The sequence below is a fragment of a genome, unplaced genomic scaffold (assembly GCF_019419815.1).
Source record: "Pyrus x bretschneideri cultivar Hongxiangsu unplaced genomic scaffold, Pyrus_bretschneideri_v1 Contig38, whole genome shotgun sequence".
In the NCBI taxonomy this organism is placed as follows: Eukaryota; Viridiplantae; Streptophyta; class Magnoliopsida; order Rosales; family Rosaceae; genus Pyrus; species Pyrus x bretschneideri.
This window is the reverse complement of record NW_025999701.1, coordinates 3,550,674-3,565,526: the sequence shown is the minus strand read 5'-3', so window position 1 is coordinate 3,565,526 and position 14,853 is coordinate 3,550,674. Positions and strand designations below refer to the sequence as shown.

The 14,853-nt window shown below is 35.2% G+C and overlaps 2 protein-coding genes across 2 annotated transcripts; both read left to right on the top strand.

The window, feature by feature from the left end:
- The first annotated feature begins 394 nt into the window (after positions 1-394).
- LOC103927007 (V-type proton ATPase subunit e1) lies at positions 395-2,666 on the top strand. Its single transcript, XM_009335902.2, has 4 exons — positions 395-549; positions 679-825; positions 1,546-1,593; positions 2,342-2,666. Exons 2-4 carry the CDS (start codon positions 728-730, stop codon positions 2,406-2,408), a joined length of 213 nt encoding a protein of 70 aa, XP_009334177.1. The 5' UTR covers positions 395-549; positions 679-727; the 3' UTR covers positions 2,409-2,666.
- Positions 2,667-3,586: 920 nt separating this feature from the next.
- On the top strand, positions 3,587-6,687 carry LOC103935596 (cell division protein FtsZ homolog 1, chloroplastic-like). The gene is made up of 6 exons (XM_009345365.3): positions 3,587-3,940; positions 4,310-4,409; positions 4,626-4,855; positions 5,394-5,561; positions 5,829-6,062; positions 6,329-6,687. Exons 1-6 carry the CDS (start codon positions 3,677-3,679, stop codon positions 6,596-6,598), a joined length of 1,266 nt encoding a protein of 421 aa, XP_009343640.2. The 5' UTR covers positions 3,587-3,676; the 3' UTR covers positions 6,599-6,687.
- The last annotated feature ends 8,166 nt before the right edge of the window (positions 6,688-14,853 follow it).

Below are 14,853 nucleotides of genomic sequence, written 5' to 3'. Positions count from 1 at the left end.
AAGCCAACAAAATTTTTGACGGGTAAACTTTAAAAGAAAAAAATAATAATATATATATATATATATATATAAATCTTGCCCGCAAAAGTATTTAATATTTAAAAAAAATATAACAAAAATATTTTATTATTAAAATTACATTAATTAGAATAGAGTAAAAAAATTACTTTAAAATTTTGTATTCACAAATTGTATTTAGTTTCAAATTTAGTTACATCTGGTCTCTAACAGTAATTGTGTAATAGAGTAAAACATTTATACTATTTGTTTTTTTATTAAATTTTTGTAACAATTTACTCAAAAATTTTAAGTGAATATAAATATACAAAACATGAGTTCAAATAAAAATTTTGAGACCATTTTGACATAAAAACAAAAAACTTGGGAGAATCGGAGGGTTCACAAAGCCCTGTTCAACAATGCACTGTTTACACTTTAGACGTTTCCTCCAAACGACAGCGTCCAGAGTAATCAAAATAGAATATAAGATCCCAAATATTTTCTCTCTCTAATTTTTTTTTTCCACATTTCTCGGTAGCCAAACAGCCGGTAGGTTTCCATTTTCAATTTTTTTAAGCTGAAACATTTGGCCTTCATTTTTTTTCTTATTTATCAAAATTAAGTTATTAAACCCTATATCACGTTCGAATTCCTTCTTGTTTCAATCTTGTATTGCAGAAATTGAACTTTTGTGGTTGTGTGGATCAAGATCGAAGAGAAATCCAACATGGGGTTCTTAGTTACGACCCTAATTTTCGCTGTGATTGGAATCATTGCGTCCTTATGTACCAGAATTTGCTGCAACAGAGGACCCTCTGCTAATTTGTAAGTTTCCCCATCATCCGATTTCACTTTTTTGCTCTCTAAATCCCTCAAAATTTTGTTTTGTATTTTTTTTATTTTATTTACCAAAACGTATCTAGCTTCTGAATTTGTTGATCAAGCAGATCCCAAAAATGTTTTGTATTTGGGAGCTGATGAATTTTTACTCATGTAATTTTGCTTGCAAGTACTATTTTCCAAGTAAATTGATTATGTCACTGCTCATTTATGTTGATATCTGATGTTGGAGAGTTATGCGCTTCTCATAATGTAAAGAGCCAAGCTTTTCGATACTCACGAACTTGTGTGCAAACTGGTTAAACTTGTTTAGTTAGTTATTTGCTAATTTTTAAGTATCATTGGGTAGTCTAGTCTCAATGGTTTCTAAGTGTTCACTGAGACTTTCTGTCGTTGAACTAACCGATTCATGTGTAATTGTAAATGTGACTCAGAACCTTCGTTCCACCAGGGATCATCTTTAGAGCTAATCCACTGACGTGGGGGGCTCCACGACCCTTCGGCTCGGATTGTCCAATGTTGTTTAAAGTGATAGCATTTTTAAGGATAAGTAGTCTTACGAATATGATATCGTCGTTCAAGATAACAGTCTAGAAAGTTTATCATTCAGTATGTAAGAGTGGTTTGAGAAAATGCCCTGCAGTTTCTTTTAAGATACAATCATGCTTGGTTGTGCAAAATACTGAATGCTATATTCTTACGCAGGTTCCATCTAACATTGGTTATTACAGCAACGATCTGCTGTTGGATGATGTAAGTTCTTCTGTAACATATATATCGTATATCTTTTTCTTCGTCATCAGTAACCAGGTTTTTGATAATTAATAGTTGGTGGAACATAAGATTTTTGGTCCAGACTCTAGATCCAGAACACCCAGTTATGCTCGATGAGAGAATTATTTCCAATTTATTGTCCAAATAAACTTCACAAAGTCGTCGTCTGGATTGTGGGAAAAGTGAGAATATTATTGTGTAGCTCATGGATTGGATGCCTCATACAGAAAATCCTCCTTGGAGGGGCTTAGAACTTAGCCTGTATAGTCATTCCCTCATTGTAACAGCCAATCCACCCATGCCAGTGACAACGTGTCACATCATGGTAATGTACTTGTGCTGGCTATCATCTTTCCAAGTGAAATGAACAAAAAACCCCTCCATTATTCCTTTTGTTAGTTGGACTGCACAATGGTGACAGTTATGTGGTGCAGTGATTGCTAGAGTTTGTCATTGACTATCATGATAAGTTAATGCTTATTCGAGTCAGCCTTCTTGCGCTCCTGCCTTGCTATAAAGATATAAAGACTAGATGAATTGGTGCCTCTTGAGTTTACGCATTTTCTAAACTTTGATATGATTTCTCTGTGTAATTCTCGTGGGATGAAGTTTCTTCGATGAATATCAATCAATTTTTTTTCTGGCTTAGTGTGTAGCTCGAGAGATTGCATTCAGTTGTTTAATTATCTACCTGACATCATATTTGTGTAATCTTTGGTTTTGTTAGGTGGGCAATTGTGTATCTTGCACAAATGAAACCGCTCATAGTCCCTATTCTAAATGAAGGAGAGTGAAGTTGCATTTTGAAAAGCATATATATCGCCTCATTTGGTTACTTCCCGGTGGGATGATGGATTGTTTCCGGAGAACATCAAGTTTTAGTCCAATTGACTGTTTTTAGTATCTTATGGTGTTGGATTAGTATGTAAATGTCGGAGTTTAAACGTCGAATTTGTTTGGAATTGTTATATGTACCCTCATTCATTTTAGAATTCACTGTCAGACATTCAAAAGCGGATAAATATGAGTTAAATGGAATAAGTTATAGCCAAGTCTCAGTTATGAATTTTGAACTATCTTCAGCACTGGGTTCTTTACAAGTGATACATTGATACCTTCAAGTTGATGCCCATTATTCACATTTGAATAGTCAAGGTTCTTTTATCTTTGCCTTTAACAAAAAGAATCTCGTTTCAATGTCATGCTTCTAGTTACAAGTCTACGCTATAAAATTTAACAAAAAGAATCTCGTTTTAACAAAAAAAATCTCCATACATCGAACTATATCGACTGTTTATGTATTTGCTTTTGTATTATTTTCTTTTACATGCGTAGTTCTCTTAATGTTGCTTAGCCAAGAGTTGTAAATATGTTAGTTACTAAGCTTTGAAGTTTAGACGATGCCCACCTTTTTTCTTCCCTTAAAATTGCTGACCAATTGGAGGGCTCGTCACGGGAGGTCACTCTTCTGGGGGCCTTGAGAAAGATAAATGTGATAACTTTTTTTTTTATTAATGTTGTTTATGTTATAAATATAGAAAAGTGAGAGAGAGATAACTTTTGGTAGAGATAAAAGTGGAACAGGTTCAGTGTATCATACTGTTTATTTTCATTATTGTATCTCACAAATGATGCAGGTAAGGATGGGAGGTAAGGATGGGAGGGATATTGTTATTACTTTCACTCCTGTGTATTGTAATGAGGTTACAAACATTCTTTTCCATATAAACATTTTGATGCGACACAACCTCACATGCACAAAGAAAAATCTTACAATTCACCTAAAACTTTTAAAGATTGTTACCAAAGTCTAATTTGATTTACTTCATCGTATAATTACATATGAGGTATTCACGTTAAGTTTCACAGTTTAAGTTCATCTTTACTTTGAGTTTTGGATAATTATATGTTTTGGATGCGGTTTTCTTGGCATGGGATTTTTCTTTACTTTTTGCTAACATAAACGGTTCAATTTCTAATTTTGTAATACCCTAAAAAACCCAAAACCCCCATTTGTATATCTGTGAAAGTGAGACACTGAGAAGCAAACACGAAAACGACGATGGCTGCATGGACGAACCCGAACGAGCTAATCTCGACGACGTCGTCCTCAATTCCCGCAGCATTTCACCACCACAACAAGCCACTGCCTTCCCTCAGAACGTGCATTCCTCTGAACAGCAAAAGAAGAAGCGCATGGGAGCGTCACCGTTTCGGGGTTGTCAGCTGTTCCTTTGCTCCCATGGAATCGGCCAAGATTAAGGTAGTTGGGGTCGGCGGAGGCGGCAACAATGCCGTTAATCGCATGATTGGCAGCGGTTTACATGTGGGTTTTCCCTGTACTCTCTCTATCTCTCTCTCTGTTTGTGTAACTGAGATTGGAATTATGCATAAATATGTTTGAATCCCATTTGTAAATATGAATAAATATGTTCAGTACAATAGTGTGTTGTTGTAATTGTGTTTACTTTACAAACCCAAATATGTTTTTAGTTGTTAAGAACCTGAGAATTTAAATTTCTTTACTTGTTGCTGGTACTGGATTGACTTTTCTGAGTAACCGACTGTAGTATGGCGTCGAGAATTGGCAATTTAGGCTTAAAGAGGAATTTTTCTGAACGTGCTACTAGCAATTCTTTGGCAAGTACTTGCAATTAATTGGTTCCTGAAGCTTTGCTGCTTCTTTTGACATTAGGGTGTTGATTTCTATGCCATAAACACGGATTCTCAAGCACTCTTGCAGTCTGCTGCCGAGTACCCGCTGCAGATTGGGGAGCTTTTGACTCGTGGGCTAGGTCAGGCACTCTGCTTTCGATTTGGGAAAATCTTTCATGGGGGTGTGCATATATGTTGGGCATGATTTATGCATTCATATACTATAGTGTAGTAACATATTTTGTATCTACACCTGAAGTGTTGGTGTTTATGGTATCACTGGTGGTATCACTGGTGATGATTTGTTGTATTTTCTATGAGGCCTTTTGACTTTAATGGATTTGATAGAGATGCAGGTACTGGTGGGAATCCACTTTTGGGGGAGCAAGCGGCTGAAGAGTCAAAGGAGGCTATTTCTAATGCTCTAAAGGGCTCAGATCTTGTCTTTATAACAGCTGGGATGGGCGGTGGAACAGGGTCTGGAGCTGCTCCTGTTGTTGCCCAGATATCCAAAGAGGCGGGTTATTTGACTGTTGGTGTGGTTACCTACCCTTTCAGCTTTGAAGGGCGTAAAAGATCATTGCAGGCAGGTGTCAGTTTGGTCCTCATCTATATCTTGAATTTTTGTAGCTGCACAAATGGATCTCTGCTGATAATTGCTTTATGCACTTTGCCAGAATTGTATAAAAACAAATGTTTCCTTCCCAAGTATGCTTTGACATTTGAATGATACCATGATCTTATAGTTACTACTTCGCGTTCACATCTTGTTAGTTAACTGTTCTGTGGTGTGGCATGTTGTATTTTTTAATCCTGCTTTATGAGACTGCATTTTACATTGGTTAAAGTCATTTATTTAGGACAGCAAATGAAAAAAATCAAAGATCATAGTAACATTTGACCAATTAAAATTTAACCAAAATTGGAACTGACCCTAGTACTTCTGTTACCGGTAGTTGTCCAACTACAATAATATCCAAGTTCCCTAGATCTGAACATAATTGAAAGTTTTTTAGTTTACATAATCGAAAGTAAACTAAAATTTATTATCATTGGATTTCCCCACCATTATGCAGTCTCTGGATTGGGGAGTAATCTTACATGCATTCATTGGCTTCTTCCAGGCATTCGAGGCCATTGAAAAGCTGCAGAAAAATGTTGACACTCTAATAGTGATACCGAACGATCGCCTCCTTGATATTGCTGATGAGCAGACACCCCTTCAAGATGCTTTCCTTCTTGCTGATGATGTTTTACGTCAGGGAGTGCAAGGAATTTCTGACATAATCACAGTAAGTGCTATCTTGAGATGCTGAAACATGTCAGAGTTCAAATATATGGAGAACTATTTTGATTTATAGACTTGCCCTATTATAAATTATATTATCTTTGGTGAACTACATGATAATTTGCAAATACAAAAGGACAAAGATGCTGAAACTAATCCCGTTCTCAGAATAATCTTATTTTCATCTCTTTGTACTGAATTAAATTATAGTACCACAATTTTTTTTCTGATTATCTCAGGCAAATTAAACTGCTGTTTCCTTTTTATGTAGATACCCGGACTGGTAAATGTGGATTTTGCAGATGTAAAGGCAGTCATGAAAGACTCAGGAACTGCAATGCTCGGAGTAGGTGTTTCCTCCAGTAAAAACCGTGCAGAAGAAGCAGCTGAACAGGCAACTTTAGCTCCTCTGATTGGATCTTCAATTCAATCAGCTACTGGTGTTGTGTATAATATCACAGGAGGAAAGGACATAACCCTGCAGGAAGTCAACAGAGTTTCTCAGGTAACATCAGAGTTTTATGCTTTAATCTTTACGGAAGAAGGGGACCCTGAAAATTTTCTGCTTCCATTTTAATCTAATGAGAGCTTTGACTAATATTGAAAAGTGCTCTCTTCAGTTTTATGGAGGGAAAAAGTAATTTGCGAGCTCAAAACAGCTCCTCAGGATTCTCATCATACATTCCCCATATTGAGGAATGCATTGTCCTACCTTTACATTTCCATTTCCTTAGTCTAATATAGTCTGCAAACTATTGTAAATTATTTCAGGTCGTGACAAGTTTGGCAGATCCTTCTGCAAACATAATATTTGGGGCTGTTGTGGATGACCGCTACACCGGAGAGATTCATGTGACTATTATTGCAACAGGGTTTTCAGAGTCATTTCAGAAGACTCTACTAACAGACCCCAAGGCGGCGAGGCTGCTTGACAAGGTTGCAGGGGGTCAAGAAAGCAGGGGGATTCCGCTTCCCCTCAAGTCCTCAACGTCGTCCTCTACCATTTCATCAAAACCGTCTCCCAGAAAGCTTTTCTTTTAATTCAGTTTGGTATTTTTCTTGTCTCGTGCATTTTGCCTTGTAATGATACTGAAGCTCCAATCTATGAGATGTCACTATTTTCAGTCCAATATATGACATTGCAATGTTTAAAACATGATGTATGAGATTGTGGTGCGACCCATAGTTGAGGTAATTTTGTGTAATTTACTCAAAATTTTAAAAGATGATCTTTTAAAAACCGGGTAACTTAGATCCATTCTAATTTTGATTCTCACTGCACGTACTGAAAGATTCTTCGTGTTGAAGATGCACGAAGATTCTTTTTATTACAACTTATTTATTGTTTTTGTTAGTATATGAGAATCCTAATGGGTTAGGTTTTGTAAATCTCCGTGAGCTTAGAATGACTTGTATCTTAAGGCAGTTAACTTGTTTATATATTTGTAATATTGTGACATCAATACAGTCAAAGGAACTATATGGTATCACTTGTTTTAGGTTTCCCCTTCCTAAGCCCTCGCCTAATTTCTCCTCCAACTTTCTGCCGTCGTTCCCTAGCTATCTACTTTTCCAATCTTTATCTTTCCAAAGGGTCTTTACCTTTACATATAAAGGTTTTTATCACAAATGGTCCATGAAATTGACCCTCACCATCAAAATGGTCTTTAAAATTAAAAATAAATCAATGCAGTATCTGAAAATACGTGTCACAAAATCAATGTGCTCCTTATGTCACAATTCTATTAAAAAATCTATTAAGTGCTGATGTGACATATAAATGGGCCCCATAAGTCATTTTTCTCACAAATTGTCCTTGAAATTGACCGGCGACATCAAAATGGCCCTTTAAATTAAAAACTAATCAATGTAATCCCGCAAGTAAGTGTCTCAAATTAATGTAGTCCTTCTGTTATAATTCTGTCAAAAATTCTGTTATGTGTTGATGTGACACATAAATGGCTTACACAAGTCTAATTAAATTTAAAAAAAAATACAAATAGGCTTAATAATTTAACAGTTAATAAAAAAATTGTCAACCCAAAAACCCAGTCCTGCAATCACCTCTCATCCCAGTCCACATTTCTATACCTCGCTCTCTATTCTCAAAAAAAAAAAAAAAAAAAAATCTCAATACACCCATTTTTACACACTTCGACACCCTTCACCGAATTGAACCTGGATCAAGATCACATTTGGTGGCGGCTTGGCCCATTGGCAAGGATTTCTGGGACATCATCGTTAACATTTAGGCGATCAACATCCTCACAACCTTAATCTTGGAGAGCTTGTTCGACGCTTCCCTTGTGGTATGGTGATGCAAAGAACTACGAGGTCTACCTTGAGATAATGAGGTTATAACCGAGGTACGTCCATTGTTGGTTGAAAATTATTTCCACACCCCCTCTTAGGCCGTAGTTAAGCTTTATGCCTTCTCTTTGAAGTAGGCCCTACTATAAGGAAAAAAAAATTCATTGTGCAAAAAGGTATTTACACAATTTTTTTAATTAATTATTAAACCCACATAGCACATAACAATTTTTTTTGCAAAATTGTGGCGGGATAATCATATTGATTTGCAACACCTATTTTCAAGGACTACATTGATTGATTTTCAATTTCAAGGACCATTTGTGATAAAAATCCGTAAATCTTGTAGGGCCCTTTTTATGTGTCATATCATCATTTAACGGAATTTTTAACAGAATTGTGATGAAAGGACCACATTGATTTGCGACACCTATTTTCAGAGACTACATTGATTGATTTTTAATTTCAGGAATCGTTTTGATGGTGAAGGTCAATTTCTGAAACTATTTGCAATAAAAACCCTTACATATAATAGTAATATTTTTGTCAATAAGCTATATACATCATTTGAAGCACACACACATGATAGTGCTTAGTGAAGCACATAATGACTTATTTAATAGATCATGGGATTAGAATATTGAGTGAGTCCATGACCTCGCAGCTAAGACAACAAAACCCATAGGTGTCAATTATACAAGAAGCAAAACAATAAGGCATATTGTAAAAGGTTTGGAAGGTAATGGCCTCTGAGGCCAAGGAATAAAAAAATTCCTTCAAAACTACATTCCAAAGTGAAAAATTATTAGAGTCCGCTATGACTAAAATTAAATTGCTTTTGTAAAGGGCGCTTTACCGCAATTGTGGAAAACAAACATGTCTATGCATCTTGATGTGAGTTTGATCTTCACCGATTTCCCTCCCCCTAACAACTAACAATTTAACTCATTAACGCTTTGTTTAATTGTCCCAAAAAAAAAAAAATCTATCATGTTTATCTTAAAAGTATTTTCCTTTCCTAGGTTTATCTTAAAAGTATTTTCCTTTCCAAGGTTTTTTTTATTAGAATTTTCCCAAATTCTTCTGGGAAATGATTTTCACACTCCACTCCTCCTACTATGCACCTCTTTATATTCTCTTATGGTTGGCTTTGGACAAACACATATTTTCCAATGGATTTCAAGTCCTCGTGCACTGGAGGCATAAAATAAATTTAACCAAGCTAACGTCTCATTCGATGTACAATCGTTTTGGTTAATAAGTCAAACCTGATGGCAAATAACCTATAAATGAGATACTTTGGATGTGGTCTCTAATCCTTAACATTCTTTAATTAAAACCTTAATAGTATTTAAAGTTTGATCAAGGTCCCTTGACTTTGTACACCTCATTATATTACTATTAATATTTATATTTTTATAGTTTTGACGTTAATTGTTTGATATTTTATGAGATTTATAATCCTGTAAATTTAAAATCCCTCATTATAATACTATTAGAAATGGTTATAATAAAAAGATTCGAACATTTTGATTGAATAAATGGATAAAAACTATGTAAAAATAAGAAATAATAAATGGCAAAAGAATGTATCCATAATGTTAAAAAATTGGTACATTTTACAAAAAAAATTGGTACATTTCACATATAACAAAGTGGTACATTAATAAAGAAGAATGGGTACATTATAAATAAATTAGGGTACAAATAAAAGATTAAAAATTATGAGTACAAATGAATTTTTAAAATTGTAGGCCCTAAAAGAAATTAATACATGGGTACAAAATAAAACTAAAAAGAAAATACTACAAATCAAAAAAAAAATGTTGCAAATTAAAAGTGGGTACAAACTAAAAATATAAATATATGATACAAAGTTTAGCATAAAACATAAATATATCATATGTAATTTTTCTATCATTGATTAAATATACAATGTCACGTGATGTTATACACATGGTACAAACACAAATAAAACTTTAAAAAGTATGGGCACAAAAAGAAACTAATATATGGGTACGAATTAAACATGAAAAGAAAATTGGTACAAATTAAAAAATATTTTCAAATTAAAAATAGGTACAAACTAAAAATAAAAATATATGATAAAAAATTTAGCCATAAATATAAATATACTAATTGTAACATTTTTAACACTAAAGGAATATATTTAAAAATAAAAATATTTTACTATTCAAATAATTAATGATGTTATCAATCAATACTCAAGGACCTTGATCAAAAATTCAAAATGAATAGAATTTTAATCAATGGAGTAACAAAATGAAGGATGTGAACCTAATTTTCCCTTTAATTAATTCTATTTCGTAATGTGGACAATGTGTTCAAGAATTTCAAGAAGGGCAATGAGTTCATCTGCTTTGCTGGACAAAGCACACAAGCTGTGACTGGAACGTTCAACCTGTTTAGGGCTAGCCAGGTGCTGTTCCCAGGAGAAACGATCCTTGAGGAGGCTAAGGAGTTTTCCACAAAATTTCTCAGAGAAAAACAAGCTTCCAATGAGCTGATAGACAAATGGATCATCACGAAGGACTTGCCCGGCGAGGTATGAAGCAGAATCCCAGCAAAGACTTTTTTTTTATTTGAATGTCGGGCTGTCATTTCATGGGGAGAGACTTTCCTATATCCCTCAGATTCTGGCACACGTCCTTCCCCATTTCATTAGGTCGTGCAGCATTTTTATTTAACAAGAATCGGTAGCTGTATTCTATTAATAAACAAGAACAATTACAAAAGTTGCCACATGAGTACATTTTCTCCAGTAACCAATTCATTGATGTCCAAAAATAAATAAGGATATTCTAAAGAGAACGAGCCAATAAACAAGTGGAATACGCACTGGATGTTCCATGGTATGCGAGCTTACCTCCACTGGAGGCCAGATTCTACATCCAACAGTAAGTTGGAGGAGACGACGTTTGCATTGGCAAGGTTCTCAACAGGTGTTTCACTTATTTATTTATGTTTTCACCATTTTTAAATTCTCAAATTCGTCCTATATAATCTGACAGCCCCTGTAAGGGGGCAGCATCGATCTAGGACTATTTATTAACTAATTTTTTCAATAATTTTGAACTTGGTTTCTAACGACTGATTGGTTTTAGGATGCCATACGTGAACAATGATTTGTATCTCGAGCTGGCAAAACTGGACTACAACAATTGCCAAACACTGCATCTGATCGAATGGGACAACATTCAAAAGTATAACCAAACCAAAGCTATTTCATTATTAAAACTTACAAATTGTATATTGTTAATTTTTGGAACTTTAATTTTACATATATATGCTGTATCAATTATACGCCGGTGGTACGCAGAATCTAAACTTGAAGACTATGGATTGACCAGCAGAAGCCTCCTCATGGCTTATTTTGTTGCGGCGGCAAGTATTTTTAAACCGGAAAGATCCAACGAACGGTTTGCATGGGCTAAATCAACATCGTTAATTGAGACTATTGGGTCTCATTTCAAGGAAGAAACTTCTGAACAAAGGAGGGCATTTGTACATGAGTTCAGAACTAAGTACGTAAATACAACCGTTCTGTTAATTTGGTCTTTCTTGGTCTTATATATATATTGGCCTCCAGCTTAGATTTAGTACCAATTCCCCAAGCAAAGACATTTAGTGTAAGATTATCATATCGTTTGTTAAAAAAGACAAATGCCAGAATTATATAGTTTAATTACTTGTAGGTAAATAACAATCTGATATATGTGTATAAGTACTCATTAGCATCGCCGTAGGAAAAATTTTTGCGCATATACATGAGGAATCGGTTGTTGAGGAAGCATGCATTTACGTACATTGGATGAGACATTAATTTACACATGCCTTGTTTTACAGGAAGATGAATACAAACAAGAAACGGCAGGGACTTATTGAGACCTTGCTGGCAACCATACACCACTTCTCAATGGACGCAATGGCGGCGCATGGCCAAAACATCAGCCACCCTCTACGCCAAGCTGTGAGTTCCTAGCAAAACAACATAAGTTTACCTAAAACCAATTGGCAACAGAGGGAATGGCCCAACTCCTGTAAGCCATTGCAATGCGACTTCAACTTTCGACATGCGAAAATTTTTACATCCTCACAATCCCAAAAATCTAATTTGGGTTTTTCTGTTTTGTTTCATTAACTAAATACAGTGGGAAAACTGGCTTCTGAAGTGACAAGATAAAGGAGACATGCACCAAGATGAAGCCGCACTGCTGGTGGAAACGATAAATCAAACTGCCGGCATTTTGCTTTCAGAGGGGCCGTTGTTGTCCAATGATCCTGACCATAACCAACTTCTGAAGATCACCAACAGAGTTTGCAACAGACTCCGCAGCTACCAAAACCAAAAGCACAAGTTAGAAATTTAAACCTATTTCTGCATTAGGGTAAGCTATACTTTCTCCAGATTCTGTTTTTGGGGCGTCTTTGATATAGTTCATTTTTTATTTTTCTCAGGTGAATGAAAATGGCAGCTACATTGTAACAACCCAGGAAATTGAATTAGACATGCAGCAACTCGTGCAAATGTTGCTCCAAAAGCCTTTGCACGGCGCAGAGTCTTCGACCAAGCAAACCTTTTCCATAGTTGCGAGGAGCTTTTACTATTGTGCATACTCGGACCCTGAAACCATCAACCACCACCTTACCAAAGTACTCTTCGAGAGAGTAATTTGATCCTTCTATGTAGGATTGGTGGAAAATTATCTATAAATTGTGGGTTATGTTTATGGGGTAAGACAAATATAAACATATGTATGTCCTAACACCACCAATCATAAGTTAACCAATTGAATTATCAGAAACTAAGAACAAGATATGTATCTAGACCAAACATGCTCATGAGAAACACTGAAACCTGCATAACAACTGGCCTGCAAAACCTGAGATCGAAGACGACGCCATTGCAGCTCTTCGAACAGGTTTAACCTTCTCCTCTTTAACAAAGCACAAGTACTCACCGAACAATAGGTATTCAGAACAAATATAAAAAATGCAGATCTTTGCAAGAGCAGTGGCTAAACATACATATAGCAGTGTTCCAAATATTCTCCTATTAGAATTCGTATGGACTCAAACAGCTAAACCATATCACAATATGAATGAACTAGACTCCTGATACTGAGTCAAATCCCATATAGAATTGGTATACCACACCCATAATTCTATAACAAACAGGATTTACTAAAAGCTTATCAACGGGACTTTTCCAAACAAAGATTTATACAATCCGGCTCTAAATATTTGTCTCATACTCATACTCTTTCATTTTCCCACTTGAGTATGAAATATGACTAACAGCCTCATAAATCATGGAAGTGATCACCAAGTCCAAGTTAACCAAAAGCTCATTATCACATACAACCTTACCTAAGCATTTTAAAGCATGGAACTGCTGAGTTTCTTCTGTCCATTACAGAATTAACCCATCAATCACTACACACCCAATCTGCAATTTGTAAACATGTGAACTAAAATTTGCAGCAATGTTAAAACACATTACTCCCACTCATATAAGTCAATCTTGACACAATAAGGCCATGATCACAGTTGATAACTAAAATTTATCAATACCAATAGTATAATCAATAGTCCCGAAAGTATGCTTCAACAAAATCACAAAATGATTTTCTAACAAACCAAACTATCTCATATATAAAATTTGTTTTCTAGCACAAGTTAATCCCAGATGGAAAAACTGAAACCCTTAATTGAAAATAACTAACAATAATAGCTAACAATAAACTACCTGAGAAGATTAAACTCAACCAAAATATATAAAACTAACTCAGCTTGCAGAACTGCAACTTCAATATCAATGCAGAGCAATGAAATATCAAACAACAACCTTTATGATTCACTCCCACTTGTCAAAAGACTCTAACACCCCCATTCAAACAACATGTCCTTTAAAAATATTATTAGGGAGTGTTTTAATCAGAGGATCCGAAATCATCAAGTTGGTTGACAAAAAACTGAATTTCGATTTCCCCCTTCTTTACCATTTCTCTAAAAACTTCACATCCATCAATCTTGAAGCTGAAGTTCTTTTGTTATTCTTTGAGAAAAAAAATACTGCTGCAGAATTGTCACAAAACATTCTTAAAGGCCTCTTCACAGAATCAACAATCTTCATTTCAGCAACAAAATTTCTAAGCCAAATTGCTTGTTTTATCCCCTCAAAACATGCTACAACTCAACTTCCATTGTAGAAGTTGATACGATTGTCTGTTTTGCACTTTTCCATGAAACAACACCCCATTTCATCATGAAAATATAACCTCCAGTTGACTTCCTTTCATCCAAATCTCCAGCAAGATCTGAATCAGTATAGCCAATGATCTCCAGACAATCCTCTCTACCATACATCAGCATGAATTCTTTTGTTCTCTACAATTATCTCAGAACTTTCTTTGCAACTATCCAATGAGATTCACCTGGATTTGATTGAAATATTCCTAGCAAACCAACTATGATTGCCAAGTCAGGCCTAGTACATATGTTTGCATACATAAGACTTCCAACCAATGAAGCATACGGCCTTATCTTCATCAATTCTATCTCATGCTTAGATTTAGGACATTGATTTCGAGAGAACTTATCATCTTTGTTTACTGGGACATCAGCTATATTACAGCTTTCCATATTAAACTTGCTAAGGACCCCTTCAATGTAACCCTTCTAAGACAAGCCAAGCAATTTCTTTTGTCTATCCCTCACTATTTCGATTCCAAGCACATAATGAGCTTCTCCCAAATCTTTCATCTCAAAATTTGTGCTCAGAATTTTCTTGGTTTCCATAAGTAACTGCAAATCTGAGCTTGCAAGCAAAATGTCGTCAACATATAGAATTAAGAAGATAAAGTTCGATCCTTTAAACTTAAGATAGATGCAGTCATCCATCTTATTTTCAGTAAAGCCATGGGATGTGATTACTTGATCAAACTTAAGAAAACATTGCCTTG